This window comes from Eschrichtius robustus, chromosome 11 (genome assembly GCF_028021215.1).
Source record: "Eschrichtius robustus isolate mEscRob2 chromosome 11, mEscRob2.pri, whole genome shotgun sequence".
In the NCBI taxonomy this organism is placed as follows: Eukaryota; Metazoa; Chordata; class Mammalia; order Artiodactyla; family Eschrichtiidae; genus Eschrichtius; species Eschrichtius robustus.
In genome coordinates this window covers 59,476,461-59,489,023 of record NC_090834.1, presented here as the reverse complement: position 1 = coordinate 59,489,023, position 12,563 = coordinate 59,476,461, and the positions used below count along the sequence as shown (strand labels likewise).

Sequence of the window (12,563 nt, the reverse complement as noted above, 5' to 3'; positions counted from 1 at the left end):
ACTGGGCCTATACCCAGAGAAAACCGTAATTCAAAAAGACTCATGCACCCCAATGTTCATTGCAGCGCTATTTACAATAGCCAGGTCATGGAAGCAACCTAAATGCCCATCAACAGACGAATGGATAAAGAAGTTGTGGTACATATATACAATGGAATATTACTCAGCCATGAATAGGAACGAAATTGGGTCATTTGTAGAGACGTGGATGAATCTAGAGACTGTCATACAGAGTGAAGTAAGTCAGAGAGAGAAAAACAAATATCGTATATTAACGCATATATGTGGAACCTAGAAAAATGGTATAGACGAACCGGTTTGCAGGGCAGAAATTGAGACACAGATGTAGAGAACAAACGTATGGACACCAAGGGGGTAAAGCGGTGGTGGGTGGGGGTGGTGGTGTGCTGAATTGGGAGATTGGGATTGACATATATACACTGATGTGTATAAAACGGATGACTAATAAGAACCTGCTGTATAAAAAAATAAATAAAATAAAATTTGAAATAAAAGAATATTACCAGATGTAGGATGCCTAGAGGGAGACTGGGAGACAGGAAAGAGAGCTATCTGCCAGAGTGGTGAGCTCTGCATAAACCATTGTTTATTGGCTAATACTGGAAAGCTATTTTATATATATATGTATATATATAGGGGACTTCATGATAAGCAAATTGAATATTCTCATTTATGTCAGCTCCCTAGTGAAATGCTACTAATAAAGATAAAATAGTTTAAAATTGTAAACACGCAAGGATGAAAAGAACAGAAGAGACAAGAGCAGGTAATAGAGTTGACAACATTTTAGAAAATCACAAGCAAATAAATGCGTGATAAACTGAGTTGGCAGAATGGAAAAAACTAAAACCTAAAGCCTTCAAGAAGCAATGTAGTTCAAGCCGTAGAACTCCAGAAGATCTTAGGATTTGGAGTTATCAGGTACCTCATAGAGTGTAGGGTAAGGAATAAGTCTAAGAACAGAAGGATTAGTTGAAAGTCTATAGAAAGAGAAGTAAGACTCCCAGTTCACTTGCCACTCTGCATAGCCAAGCAACTACCCGAGCACACACCCCAGTGGGAGACTGGAGGTTTACTTTCTGAAGAAAATCAAACCCAAGAAGCTTTGGACTCTGAACTGCCTGGTATACTGGGGCAAGAAGTAAGACGCCTTACTAAAAACAAGGGGATTCAGTGAAAGTCCTACATACCAACACTGAATTCCCCAACCGTTTTTTCCTGCTTAACTCCCAAAATGGAATCCAGATTATACCCCTAGGCAAAAGGTTGGAGGATGCTCTCTGGAAAAAAACAGTCCGAGCAATGAGAGTTGCTGGACTGGCATGTCCCCCACAGAAAGGGCTCACCCACTCATTCTACAGTGAAGTCCCCAGTCAGCAAGCACTGCCAATACACAGACTATCTGATCAGCTTTTTTAAGTCTCATTCATAAAGAAGAATTGACAACCAAAGATTACTGGACATTAAAGAAAGCCTGTATTTTTTTTTAAAGTCTGAAACAAACAGAAAAAGAAAGAAAGAAACCCAAAAGTAACAGAAAATGGAGAAGGAGGAGACCAAAAAATAATAATAACAATAATAATGATAATAGAAAATAATCGGAATTAGAGGATAAGAGTTTTCTACTGAAAGGACTCACTAGCAAGGTAAACAAAAGCAAAATAAACAAATGGGACTACATCAGACTAAAAATATTTTGCACAACAAAGGAAACTATCAACAAAATGAAAAGGCCGCCTACTGAATGGGAGAAGATATTTGCAAGTGATATATCTGATAAGGAGTTAGTATCCAAAATATACAAAGAACTCAGACAACTGAACATCAAAAAAACAACCAACCAGATTAAAAAATGGACAGAGGACCTGAATAAACATTTTCCCAAAGAAGACACAGAGATGGCCCATAGACACATGAAAAGATGCTCAACATCACTAACCACCAGGGAAATGCAAATCCAAACCACAATGAGATATCATCTCACACCTGTCAGAATGGCTATTATGAAAAAGACAAGAAATAACAAGTGTTTACAAGGATGCGGAGAAAGGGAACCCTTGTGCACTGTTGGTGCAACCACTATGGAAAACAGTATGCAGGCTCTTCAAAAAATGAAAAATAGAACTACTACACAATCCAGCAATTCCAAGTCTGGTATTTTTCCGAAGAAAACAAAAACACTAATTTGAAAAGAGGTATGCACCCCTATGTTCATTGCTGCATTATTCACAATAGCCAAGATATGGAAGCAACCTAAGTGCCCATCAATAGATGAATGGATAAAGACGATGTGGGGTATACACACGTGTGCACGTGCACACACACATACACTGGAATATTACTCAGCCATAAAAGAGAACAAAATCTTGCCATTTGCAGTAACATGGATAGACCTAGAGGGTATTATGCTAAGTGAAATAAGTCAGACAGCGAAAGACAAATACTATATGATTTCACTTATATGTGGAATCTAAAAAACAAAACAAATGAACAAACATAACAAAACAGAAATAGAGTCAGAGCTACAAAGAACAAACAGGTGGTTGCCAGAAGAAGGCCAGTAGGTGGGGGAAGGAGTGAAACAGGTGAGGGTAATTAAGAGATACAAACTTTCAGTTACAAAACAGATGAGCCACAAGGATGAGATGTACAGTGTGGGGAATACAGTCAATGATAATGTAATATCTTTGTCTGGTGACAGATGGTAACTAGACTTATTGTGGTGATCATTTTGTAATGTATAGAAATAATCGAATCACTGTGTTTCGCACCAGGAACTAACATAGTGTTGTAGGTCAGTTATACTTCAAAAACGAACTCATAGAAAGAGAGATCAGATTTCTGGTTACTAGAGGTAGGGGTGAGATGGGAGGGTGGGAATTAGGTGAAGGTAGTCAAAAGGTACAAACTTCCAGTTATAAGATAAGTAAGCACTAGGGATGTAATGTATACCATGATTAATATAATTAACACTGTTGTGTGTTATATATGAAAGTTAAGAGAGTAAATTTTAAGAGTTCCCATCACAAGGAAGAAAATTTATTTTTCTTTAATTTTGTGTCTATATGACATGATGGATGTTCTCTAAACTTATTGTGGTAATCATTTCATGATGTATGTAAAGTCAAATCATTATGCAGTACATCTTTAACTTATACAGAGCCGTATGTCAGTTATATCTCAATAAAACTGGAAGGAAATAAACAAACAAAACAAAACAAGAACAAAGGACTCACTAAAGTGAGATCAAAACAGTGAAGAAAAAAAGACCCAAACAAAAGCTTATCACTGTGAAATTTCTGAATACTGAGGTTAAAGAATAAAATCCTAAAAGCTTCCAGAGAGAGGAATCAGCTCACACACAATGGATTAGGAATCAGAATGTTATCTGGTTTCTCAGTTGCCACATGCAAAGTTAAATGACAGTGAAACAATACTTCAGAAATTCCAAAGGAAAGATCATTTCAGTCTTGAATTTTATATGCAAGCAAACTATCATTCAAGTGTGAGAATGGAATAAAGGTATTTTTAAATATTCAAGGTGTTAAAAAAGATACCTCTCATGTGGCCTTTTCCCAGAAAGCTGTTATAGAATATGCTTCACCAAAATGAGGCAGTAAATCAAGAAAGAAGTGATGATATCTAGGAAACAAGAGCCTCAGCACAGAAGTACAGTTGGCCCTCTGTATCCACCGATGCAAAACCCTGGATGTGGAGGGTTGACTATGTTCATTGTACATTCAACACCATTTTATATGCAGGACTTAAACATCCACAGAGTTTGGTGTCTGCAGAGGCTCCTGGAGCTGATCCCCTGGGGATACAGGGGGAATGACTGTAAACAAAATTTCCAGAATTATGGTGAAAGGAAGTTCTAGGAAGGTAACAATGGAACCAGCCTAGAGAACAGCCTGTTCAGATTGGAGCGGAGAGAAGGGTGCTTCAGGAAACAATCTCCAAGGGGGGAAATGGGCTTGATAGATTATATGGTGTCTTTAATCAGATTGGGAAGGATTTACAGTTTTGTCCTAATTGGGGGAAAATCTAGTGATAGGTACATGGATACTCAACAAGTAGTACTATCCACAAGATAGGTACTCAACAAGTGGGGAAAATGGCAATTATCACTTCAGGAAAAACAAACAAAAGGTCAAAAAAGGAATAGTATACTATATGGCTTAGCAGTAAACAGTATTTTTGTAGGTATAAGGTAAACACTAAATATTGATTTAACAAAAAATGTTATATTCAAAAATAATTGAATATCTTGAGAGGATGAGGAGAAGTATATTTGGGAGAGTGGAGAGTTAAATCCTCATATTTAATAAGAAGTCAGTAGGTAATGTATGGGGATAAGGAGATAAAATGTGCTAAGAAAAGAGCTAAATTCTCATTTTACATAGCACGAACATAGTAGATGATGTCTAAATGAGGGGGAAATAATAAGAAATATTAATATAAGTGTGTTATTTAGAAATATTAAGGTAAAGAAGAAACAACTAAAAGTGGTCGCTACTGAAGAGCAAAGAACTGCTTTTTCATTGTAAGCCTTTCAGTAGGTTAGACTTAAAACAGTACATGTACTTTATTTTAAAATTTTAATATATTCTTATTATGTATGAATGTCTATTTTAGTTCTGTATGTTGAAAGCTAAGAGGGCGACATGATAGAAGAATTCAGAGTTGTTATTGAGAGGTTCTAGCCTTGGCTTTGTCCCTTATCAGCTTTGAGACCTTGGGCAGGACACTTGTCTTACTGAGTCTTAGTTTCTTCATTTATGAAAGGATGGAGGTTGGAAAAGAAAATCTCCATGATCTCTTTAAGCTAGATATCCCAAGATTCTATGATAAAGATAATAATTCTATACAACAAATGAAGAGTTAAGACTTGGGTGGAGGCTTGAAATTCCCACATTTTCCTTTCTTAGTTGAAATCAGACTTGGAGAGAAATTTTCACTGTGGTATCTGAAAAGAATTCAACACCCACCTTCCATTGTGGAGCCTGGGGCAGGCAATTGACTACGTACTGGCTCAGGGACACATAGTTTAGTGTTATTTTAGTATGGGGTGGTTTTATTTTTTTTGATATTTAATATTTTTCAGTATGAATCACAGGTGAAATTTCCATGCCATGTGTAAACAATTTCACTTTTTTATTGAAACAATGAATTCAGGAATGTCATATTGGGATGTCAGCCATTTTACTTTTATCAGTGTATGGAAAAATGCTTTTATATTAATATAAGAAATGATGTCATTTAATATGGAGGAGATCTTATAATTCAAGGTCAGCAAATCTCAGGAGGTGATTTAGGTCACCAAGCTAGCTTTGGAAAAGGAAAAGAATATTTTCCCTTTGTCTTCTCAAGATTTTGTTTTTTGGGTTTTTTTAACCAATTTTCCTCTTAGACTTTGGGGTAGCTGGTGTAGTGGCACGGTTGTGAAAAGGAGACTCTGACTAATAATATCTTTGCCATTGAAACATGTGGCTTTGGAAAATTTCCTTGCTCTTTTTCTGGGCTTCAGTTTTACCATCTGCACAAGAAAAGGATTAGCTTAAATAATATTCAAAATACCTTTTAGCTTTAACATTCTGTGTTTCTACCTCCTTATTTTATGTGTGTATTCAGACCATTCAAGAGACCTGATTAGGTTTGGGGGTTTCTTTTTAAAGTTCAGTGTAATGAGAGTGAACTCTTTCTCTGTTAAATGTCACTCACTCACACTTAAGTGAAAAGTCAATTGAGTACTAGATACAAACAAAAGAAAACTTACTTTGATTTTTTGTTGATAGTGGTTTAATTTTTTAAAAGAGGAAAATATTTAAAAGTTTAACTTAGCCACTTTTAAATTAGGTGCTAGAAAAGTAAAACTTCAATACAGATGACCCTTCATATCTGTACATCAGTATGCAGTTTACAGAGTCCTTTCTTCATATATATTATGTCATTTGAAAAATACATTTCTACAGGACTGTGTTGTATACTTACTCTGTATTTGATGCTGTGTGTGTGAGCGTGTGTATGAATATGCACATATACTTAACCTCGGGTCTCTATTATGTTTAGTGAAGGAAGCAAACGGTCTTCAGAGACAAAGTGAGAGGAGATGGGAACAGACAGATGAAAACCATTTAGTAGGTTACCCAAGGCACACAGAAGGACACCTAATTTTAGAAAATCAGCCTCTAGCAGAAATAAGTAAAGCTAAGAGCAGATCTTGCCCACAGGCCATAGTTTCCTCATACTAGCTCTATAGCTCTGTACTCTGGTCCTAGAGAAAGGAAAGTTAGAGGCACAAGAGAAATAACATAAAGCACAGCCTCTGTCAAAAGTGACTTGCTGTTTATTTGTTTAATAAGCATTGACTGAACACTAGCACTGTGTCAGACACTTGGGGATCAGAAATGGATACAACATGACCCTTATTCTTGATTCTACAAAGGGAAAAGGGTCCGTGTAAAAAAGGGCTGAATGTGCTCAGAGTGTGTGATACCAACCTTCAGTACCTAAAATGAAATACTGGTTTTATGGTATATGTCCCTGGAGTTGATGTTAGCAAACTCTACAGGGGTCTTGGAAATATCCTGATTCCACAGTTGGTGGTTCTTAGTCTTCTCCAGCGTTAGAGGGCAAGGGAGCAGGAAATGAGGAGCTACCTTTAAACACCATCCAAAAAGTGAGGTTGATGATGTTGGGATCATACACTCACATTTCCTCTTTCAGTGTTTAAAACGGCGTGGGGTCGGGGGGACACTTGTTTAGTGAATCATGTTTGGGAAGCATTGCCTAGTATCTGCCAAAATTTCTTTTAATTCTGTTTTTCCACCTTTGCAGCTAAGATATCAACATGGACTAGGGACTCCAGACTTGAGGCAAACCCTCCCTAACCTGAAAAACTTCATGGAGCACGGACTAATGGTCAGGTGGTGAGTACCTTTATCTCTCATACCCAGAAACTGCAATGTGGATAATAATCCTGAGAAACTTGCCTGACTTCCACATCGCTCCACACCTGCCTTCTGGGTTTTCTTCTGTAATAAGATATCTGAAGAAAAGGAAAGGCAGCCATCATACTTGTGTAGGTCTAAGCTCCAGTCTGGCTAAGAGGGCAAAACACCCACGAAGGGGGGGCAGGTTCAAAGGGGTATTGTTTGGACATGGGAAGGTTTGCGGGACAAGGAATCCTTGAGCACTTGGCTGAAGCAGAGACTGGAGGATAGCCATGTGATTCGTAAAAGGGGGACATGGAGCCCCCAAGACTTTTCCAAAGAACAAGCAAAGGACAGAATAAGCTTCAGGATCAGTGGTTGTGAGAGTGAAGGGAAGAAAGCACACAAGGAATAGGTCAGACTGTCAGGACCTAGTCTGAGACCAAGAGACACACACATACTGGAACGTTTCTCATACGTGATGTCAGTGCCTATTGTGCCATAAGGGCAAGCTGCTGCCTAAAAGTGCTTTGTCAGGATGGACATGACCCTCTTCCAAAGACAAGGGGAGAGGGAAAGTGATGCAAAGAAAACATTAGATGATTCGTTTGACTTAAATAAATGGAAAGCTGTTGGCTCAAGTCATTTAGTAATTTGAATCCTTGGATGATGGGCAATGACTTACAAAATCACGTGAATTCAAAACAGGCCTTTAGAGTTAGACAACTGGGAACAGCATGGTTTCTTCTAAAGAACACTGGCTTCTGATCCCAGATCTTTTTCTGATTTGCTATGTGAATTTTTTTTTTTTAAGTTTTGAGATCCCTTCAAGCCAAATTGTTCAACCTTTATCACAGTGTAATAACCTATTTTAAAAACCTCAGATAAATAAGTTATCCATGTAACCTTGCCATTTCAAATTTCTGATTTGCTGTGTAAATTTAAACTCCTACCTCTCTGAAACGTAATTTCCTCATCTATAATCCCTGCTCTGCTCATCTCACTGGTTTGTGGTGAGGATGAAGTGAGATGGTAGGTGGAAAAGTAATTTGTGGGGAGGAAAGTACAAGAATAGTTTCAATTTCTTGAGGATAACAAGAAAGTGACATCTATGATTTACCTTTGATGTTTTCTGTTTTTGTCTCATGATCTTCAAAATGCAAATTCTGGATGTCTGACTTTAGATAGGACTTCTATTAAGCAAATACACAATTGTTTAAAAAATTCTACTCAGAATATCAAAATAATTATCAAAAATTCACGTTGATGTGGACCTGTATGCCCTGAGGAATGAGGTCTAGGAACTGAGTTTTAATGTAAAACAATAATAGTAATGATAATAATAATAATTTTAAAAGTGAGCTAGCAGGCGTGTATTTAACATTGTCAGTGTAAAGTTCCGTGATAGGTACTCTGGAGGTAACAAGAAGTATAAGGCTCAAGCCCTACGTTCAAGGGATTTGTGATCTAGTTGGAAACAGGTATATAATTCATGAAAGGTTTTATAACACAAATGGTAACTAACTTAAAATGATCAAAAAAAGAGGCAACTCACAGCACCACCTGATTAATCAACTAAAATGAATCTTGTTCAGTACAGACAGCAAATTGTCCCAGTGTCATTTATTGAAGACTCTATCTTTTGTCCACTGTTGATAACGCCGTCTCTTTCATACATCAAGTTCACTTACACACAGATTTGTTTCCAGGCTCCCTATTCTGCTTCATCATTTTATTGTCTATCTATAGGCTAGTACCACATTTTTAATTAATATAAGGTGTAATTTCTATAAGTCTTATTGAGGTTTGAGCATCTCTCTTCCCCCTGACATTTGGAACCACTTGAGAGAGGAGATACAAGAGACAGACTAATAGGAATCAAAATGTCAGTTTTATTACTGATAAAGCTGCATTTTCCAAGTGGCTTTAGATCTATCATAAAAGGGCTTGCAAAGACACCACTCAAAATTAAACTTACTCTTGCAATCACGATGTGAACTGGAGAACCTCAGGCTTTCCCCGCAGAGGCAGGCCCTTAACTATACTGTAGAGGGCTGTCAGGTGACTCCTGCAAGAACCCAGATGGGGCTAAGCCAAGAATACCCAGGTTTTATTTTTCCCTCTAAATTCACTGATTAGAAAAGGCCCTCCTCCTCTAAGAGCGAGTGGGAGGATGGAGAGAGGCCAGGAGTGTTACTCTTAAATCATGTTCCTTCATAGCAAGGGAAAAGGAAGATTTCCCCAACTTACTTGATGTCTGGTCGGGTGAGGCTCCTACTTATGATCCTTCTTCAAAACTCTTTTGGCTTTTCTGGACTTATGAACTGTATTTGAGTGATTTGACAGCTTTATGATATTGAGTCTTTCTAACTGTGAACATGGTATCTCTTTATATGCTTTCTTTCCGTTTTTTAAACATACCTCAGTGAAGTTTTAAAATTTTCTTCATAAAGATCTTACACATCTTTTATTAGATACTTAGTCCTAGGTAGCTTACCATTTTGGTTGCTGTTATAAATTTTTTTATTACAACATCCAACTTTTTTGTGGCTAGTATACAGGAATACTACTGATTTTTGTATTTTGAGAATGTATCCAGCAGCCTTGCTAACGTTAATTACAATGGTTTATCTTAGATTCTCTCGGATTTTTCTGTGGGTACAGTCATATTTTTTTAGTGAATGATGGTGTCGTTTCTTCCTATTTTTACAACTTTTACTACTTTTCTTGTCCTTTGTTTTATTATGGAAGAGGAGCAGCAATAGTGGATATCCTTGTCTTATTCCTGACTTTAAAGAGAATGCTTCTTTTCACCATTAAGTATTATATTTATTGCAAGTTTGGATAGATATTATTTATTAGCAAAAGGAAGTTTCTTTCTATTCCCAGTTCACTAAGAGTTGCTCTTTTTAAAATCATGAATGTGTATATTTTGGATTTTATAAAATGCTTATTATGTTTATTGAGATAACACTATATTCTTCTTTACTGTGTTAATAACTAGTAAATACATTTTCTGATGTTAAATCATCTTTGCCTCCTGGGCTATAATCTGCTTGGTTGTGATGAATTATTTTTTGTATGTTGTTGGATTCGATTTGCTGATTTACTTTTTTATTTTTTTAAAAACTTATTTTATTGAAGTATAGTTGATTTACAATGTTGTGTTAGTTTCTGCTTTACAGCAAAGTGATTCAGTTATACATATATATACATTGTTTTTCATATTCTTTTCCACTATGGTTTATCACACAGGATGTTGAGTATAGTTCCCTGTGCTATACAGTAGGACCTTGTTGTTTATCTATTCTATATATAATAGTTTGCATCTGCTAATCCCAAACTCCCAATCCATCCCCTCCTTACCCGCTATCCCCCTTGGCAACCACAAGTTTGTTCTCTATGTCTGTGAGTCTGTTTGTTTCATAGATAAGTTCATTTGTGTCATATGTCAGATTCTACATATAAGTGATGTCATATGGTATTTGTCTTTCTCTTTCTTACTTAGTATGATAATCTCTAGGTCCATCCATGTTGCTTCAAGTGGCATTATCTCATTCTTTTTTATGGCTGTGTAGTATTCCATTATAGATACAGGTATAGATATATAGATCATATCTTTTTTTTTTAAATTTTATTGGCGTATAGTTGATTTACAATGCTGTGTTAGTTTCAGGAGTACAGCATAGTGATTCAGTTATACATACACATATATTCATTCTTTTTCAGATTCTTTTCCCGTATAGGTTATTACAGAATATTGAGTAGAGTTCCCTGTGCTATACAGTAGGTCCTTGTTGGTTATCTATTTTATATATAGTAGTGTGTGTTTCTTAATCCCAACCTCCTAATTTATCTCTCCCCCACCATGTTTCTCCCTTGGTAACCATTAGTTGGTTTTTGAGTCTATGTTTTGTAAATATGTTCCTTTGTATCATTTTTTAAATTAGATTCCATGATTTGCTAATATTTTTAGGATATCTGCCTCTGTAAATGAGATGAGGCTAGCCTATAATTTTTCTTTCTCATATAATAATCTTTGTCTGATTTTGGTAACAAGGTTGTAACAGCCCCATAAAATAAATTGAGGCTCTTTCCCTTCTTTTCTATTATTCTTTTCTGTCCTCTGGAACAGTTTATGTAACATAGGAATTATCTATATCTTGAAGGTCTGAAAAACCTAGTATTTTTCATTTGTTGAGAGGGAAAGTATAGATTTTTAGCTACTGACTTAATTTTCATGATGATTATGAGTCTATTTATGTTCCGTTTTTCCAGTTCCTCCTTAACGTACTCCAGTCTGATTTCAGTTCTATCAGTATACTGAAATTCCTCTTATCTAGGTAGGTGTCTAGAACTCTGTGTTGCCAAACCCAGCAGCCACTTTTCCATCCTTATCCTACTAGTCTGTATTTCGTGGCATTTGGCCTTGCTGGCCGTTCCTGCCTTCTTGAAACATTCTCCTTTCTTGGCTTCCACAACACTACCCTCCCCTGGTTTTCCTCCTTTCAGCTGCACTTTTTCTGCCTGTTTTTCCTGTTCGTCCTCCTTTTCTTGATCATTAAATATGGAGATCTCCACAGTATTCTCCTTTTCTCTCTCTTTCTTCTCATGTGAGCTCATCCACTGCCCCCATTTTGAAAACCATCTGTATGCTATGACCCTCCAAGTTATGTTTTCAGCATAAACCTCTCCTGCAAACTCTATAGTCAGAGACCTGCTTGACACCTCCCCTTGGAGTATCACAGGCACCTCAGCCTCAACATCTAAAACTGTCCTTCACCAGGCTTCTTCAGCTCAGCAAATGACACCCTGTCTACCCAGTTGCTCAAACCAGAGAAACATCCTTGATTTCCTTCTTTTCTTCACTCCTACCTGAGCCAGTCTAGTTCATCAGCAAACCATGTCATCTCTACCCACCAAGTGTACTTCCCACCATCTCTGCTGCCACCACCCCAGCCCAAGTCACACCTGCTCTTACCCAGACACTGCACCAGTCCAGTTTGTCTCCCTAATTTCACTCTTGTACCACCTCTGTTCATTCTCTGCAGCAGCCAGAGTGACTTTTTAAAATTTTAGCTATATCTTAATCACTCCCTAGCTTCAGCGGCTAGAGTAAAATCCAAGCCCTTTTCTGTGGTCTCCCGACCACCTGCCTCTCCCCCTCCTCTCATGTATAGTCCTATACTGACCTCCTCTTAGCATGAAAAAGCTCTTTCCTGACTCGTCACACTCGCTGTCCTTCTGTCTAGAATGTGCTCTCCCTCTTGCTTCTCTCCCACCACCATCCACACCCATCCCTTCATATAGAGGGAACAGTTTTAGAAAAGGCAAAGTAGCTTTACTGGCAAAGAATAGACCACTTGGCTAGAGTGCAAATTCATTTTAGAAACAGAGAGAATCTGGGTTTTGTGGTACTTAGAGCTTATACAATTTAGGAACCCTTTCAAGAAAACAATACAAAACTGAAAATACAAAATTAGAAGAAAAAAAAAAAGTAAATATTTTAAGTGAGAAACAAAATCACAACAAATTACTGGAACTTTAGAGATCAGATCCCTTTCCCTTTCTTCTGTGCTCTCTTTAGACAATTTACCCGAAATGCTTCCT

General features: G+C 37.2%; 1 protein-coding gene across 3 annotated transcripts in view; it reads left to right on the top strand.

Annotated features, from left to right (window-relative positions):
- UVRAG (UV radiation resistance associated) overlaps positions 1-12,563 on the top strand; it is a 313,347-nt gene that overhangs the window by 279,991 nt on the left and 20,793 nt on the right. For all 3 annotated transcript variants that reach the window (XM_068554579.1, XM_068554580.1, XM_068554581.1), the window contains one exon: positions 6,859-6,950. In XM_068554579.1, coding sequence (XP_068410680.1) covers positions 6,859-6,950 — 92 coding nt within the window. The remainder of the gene's footprint in view (positions 1-6,858; positions 6,951-12,563) is intronic.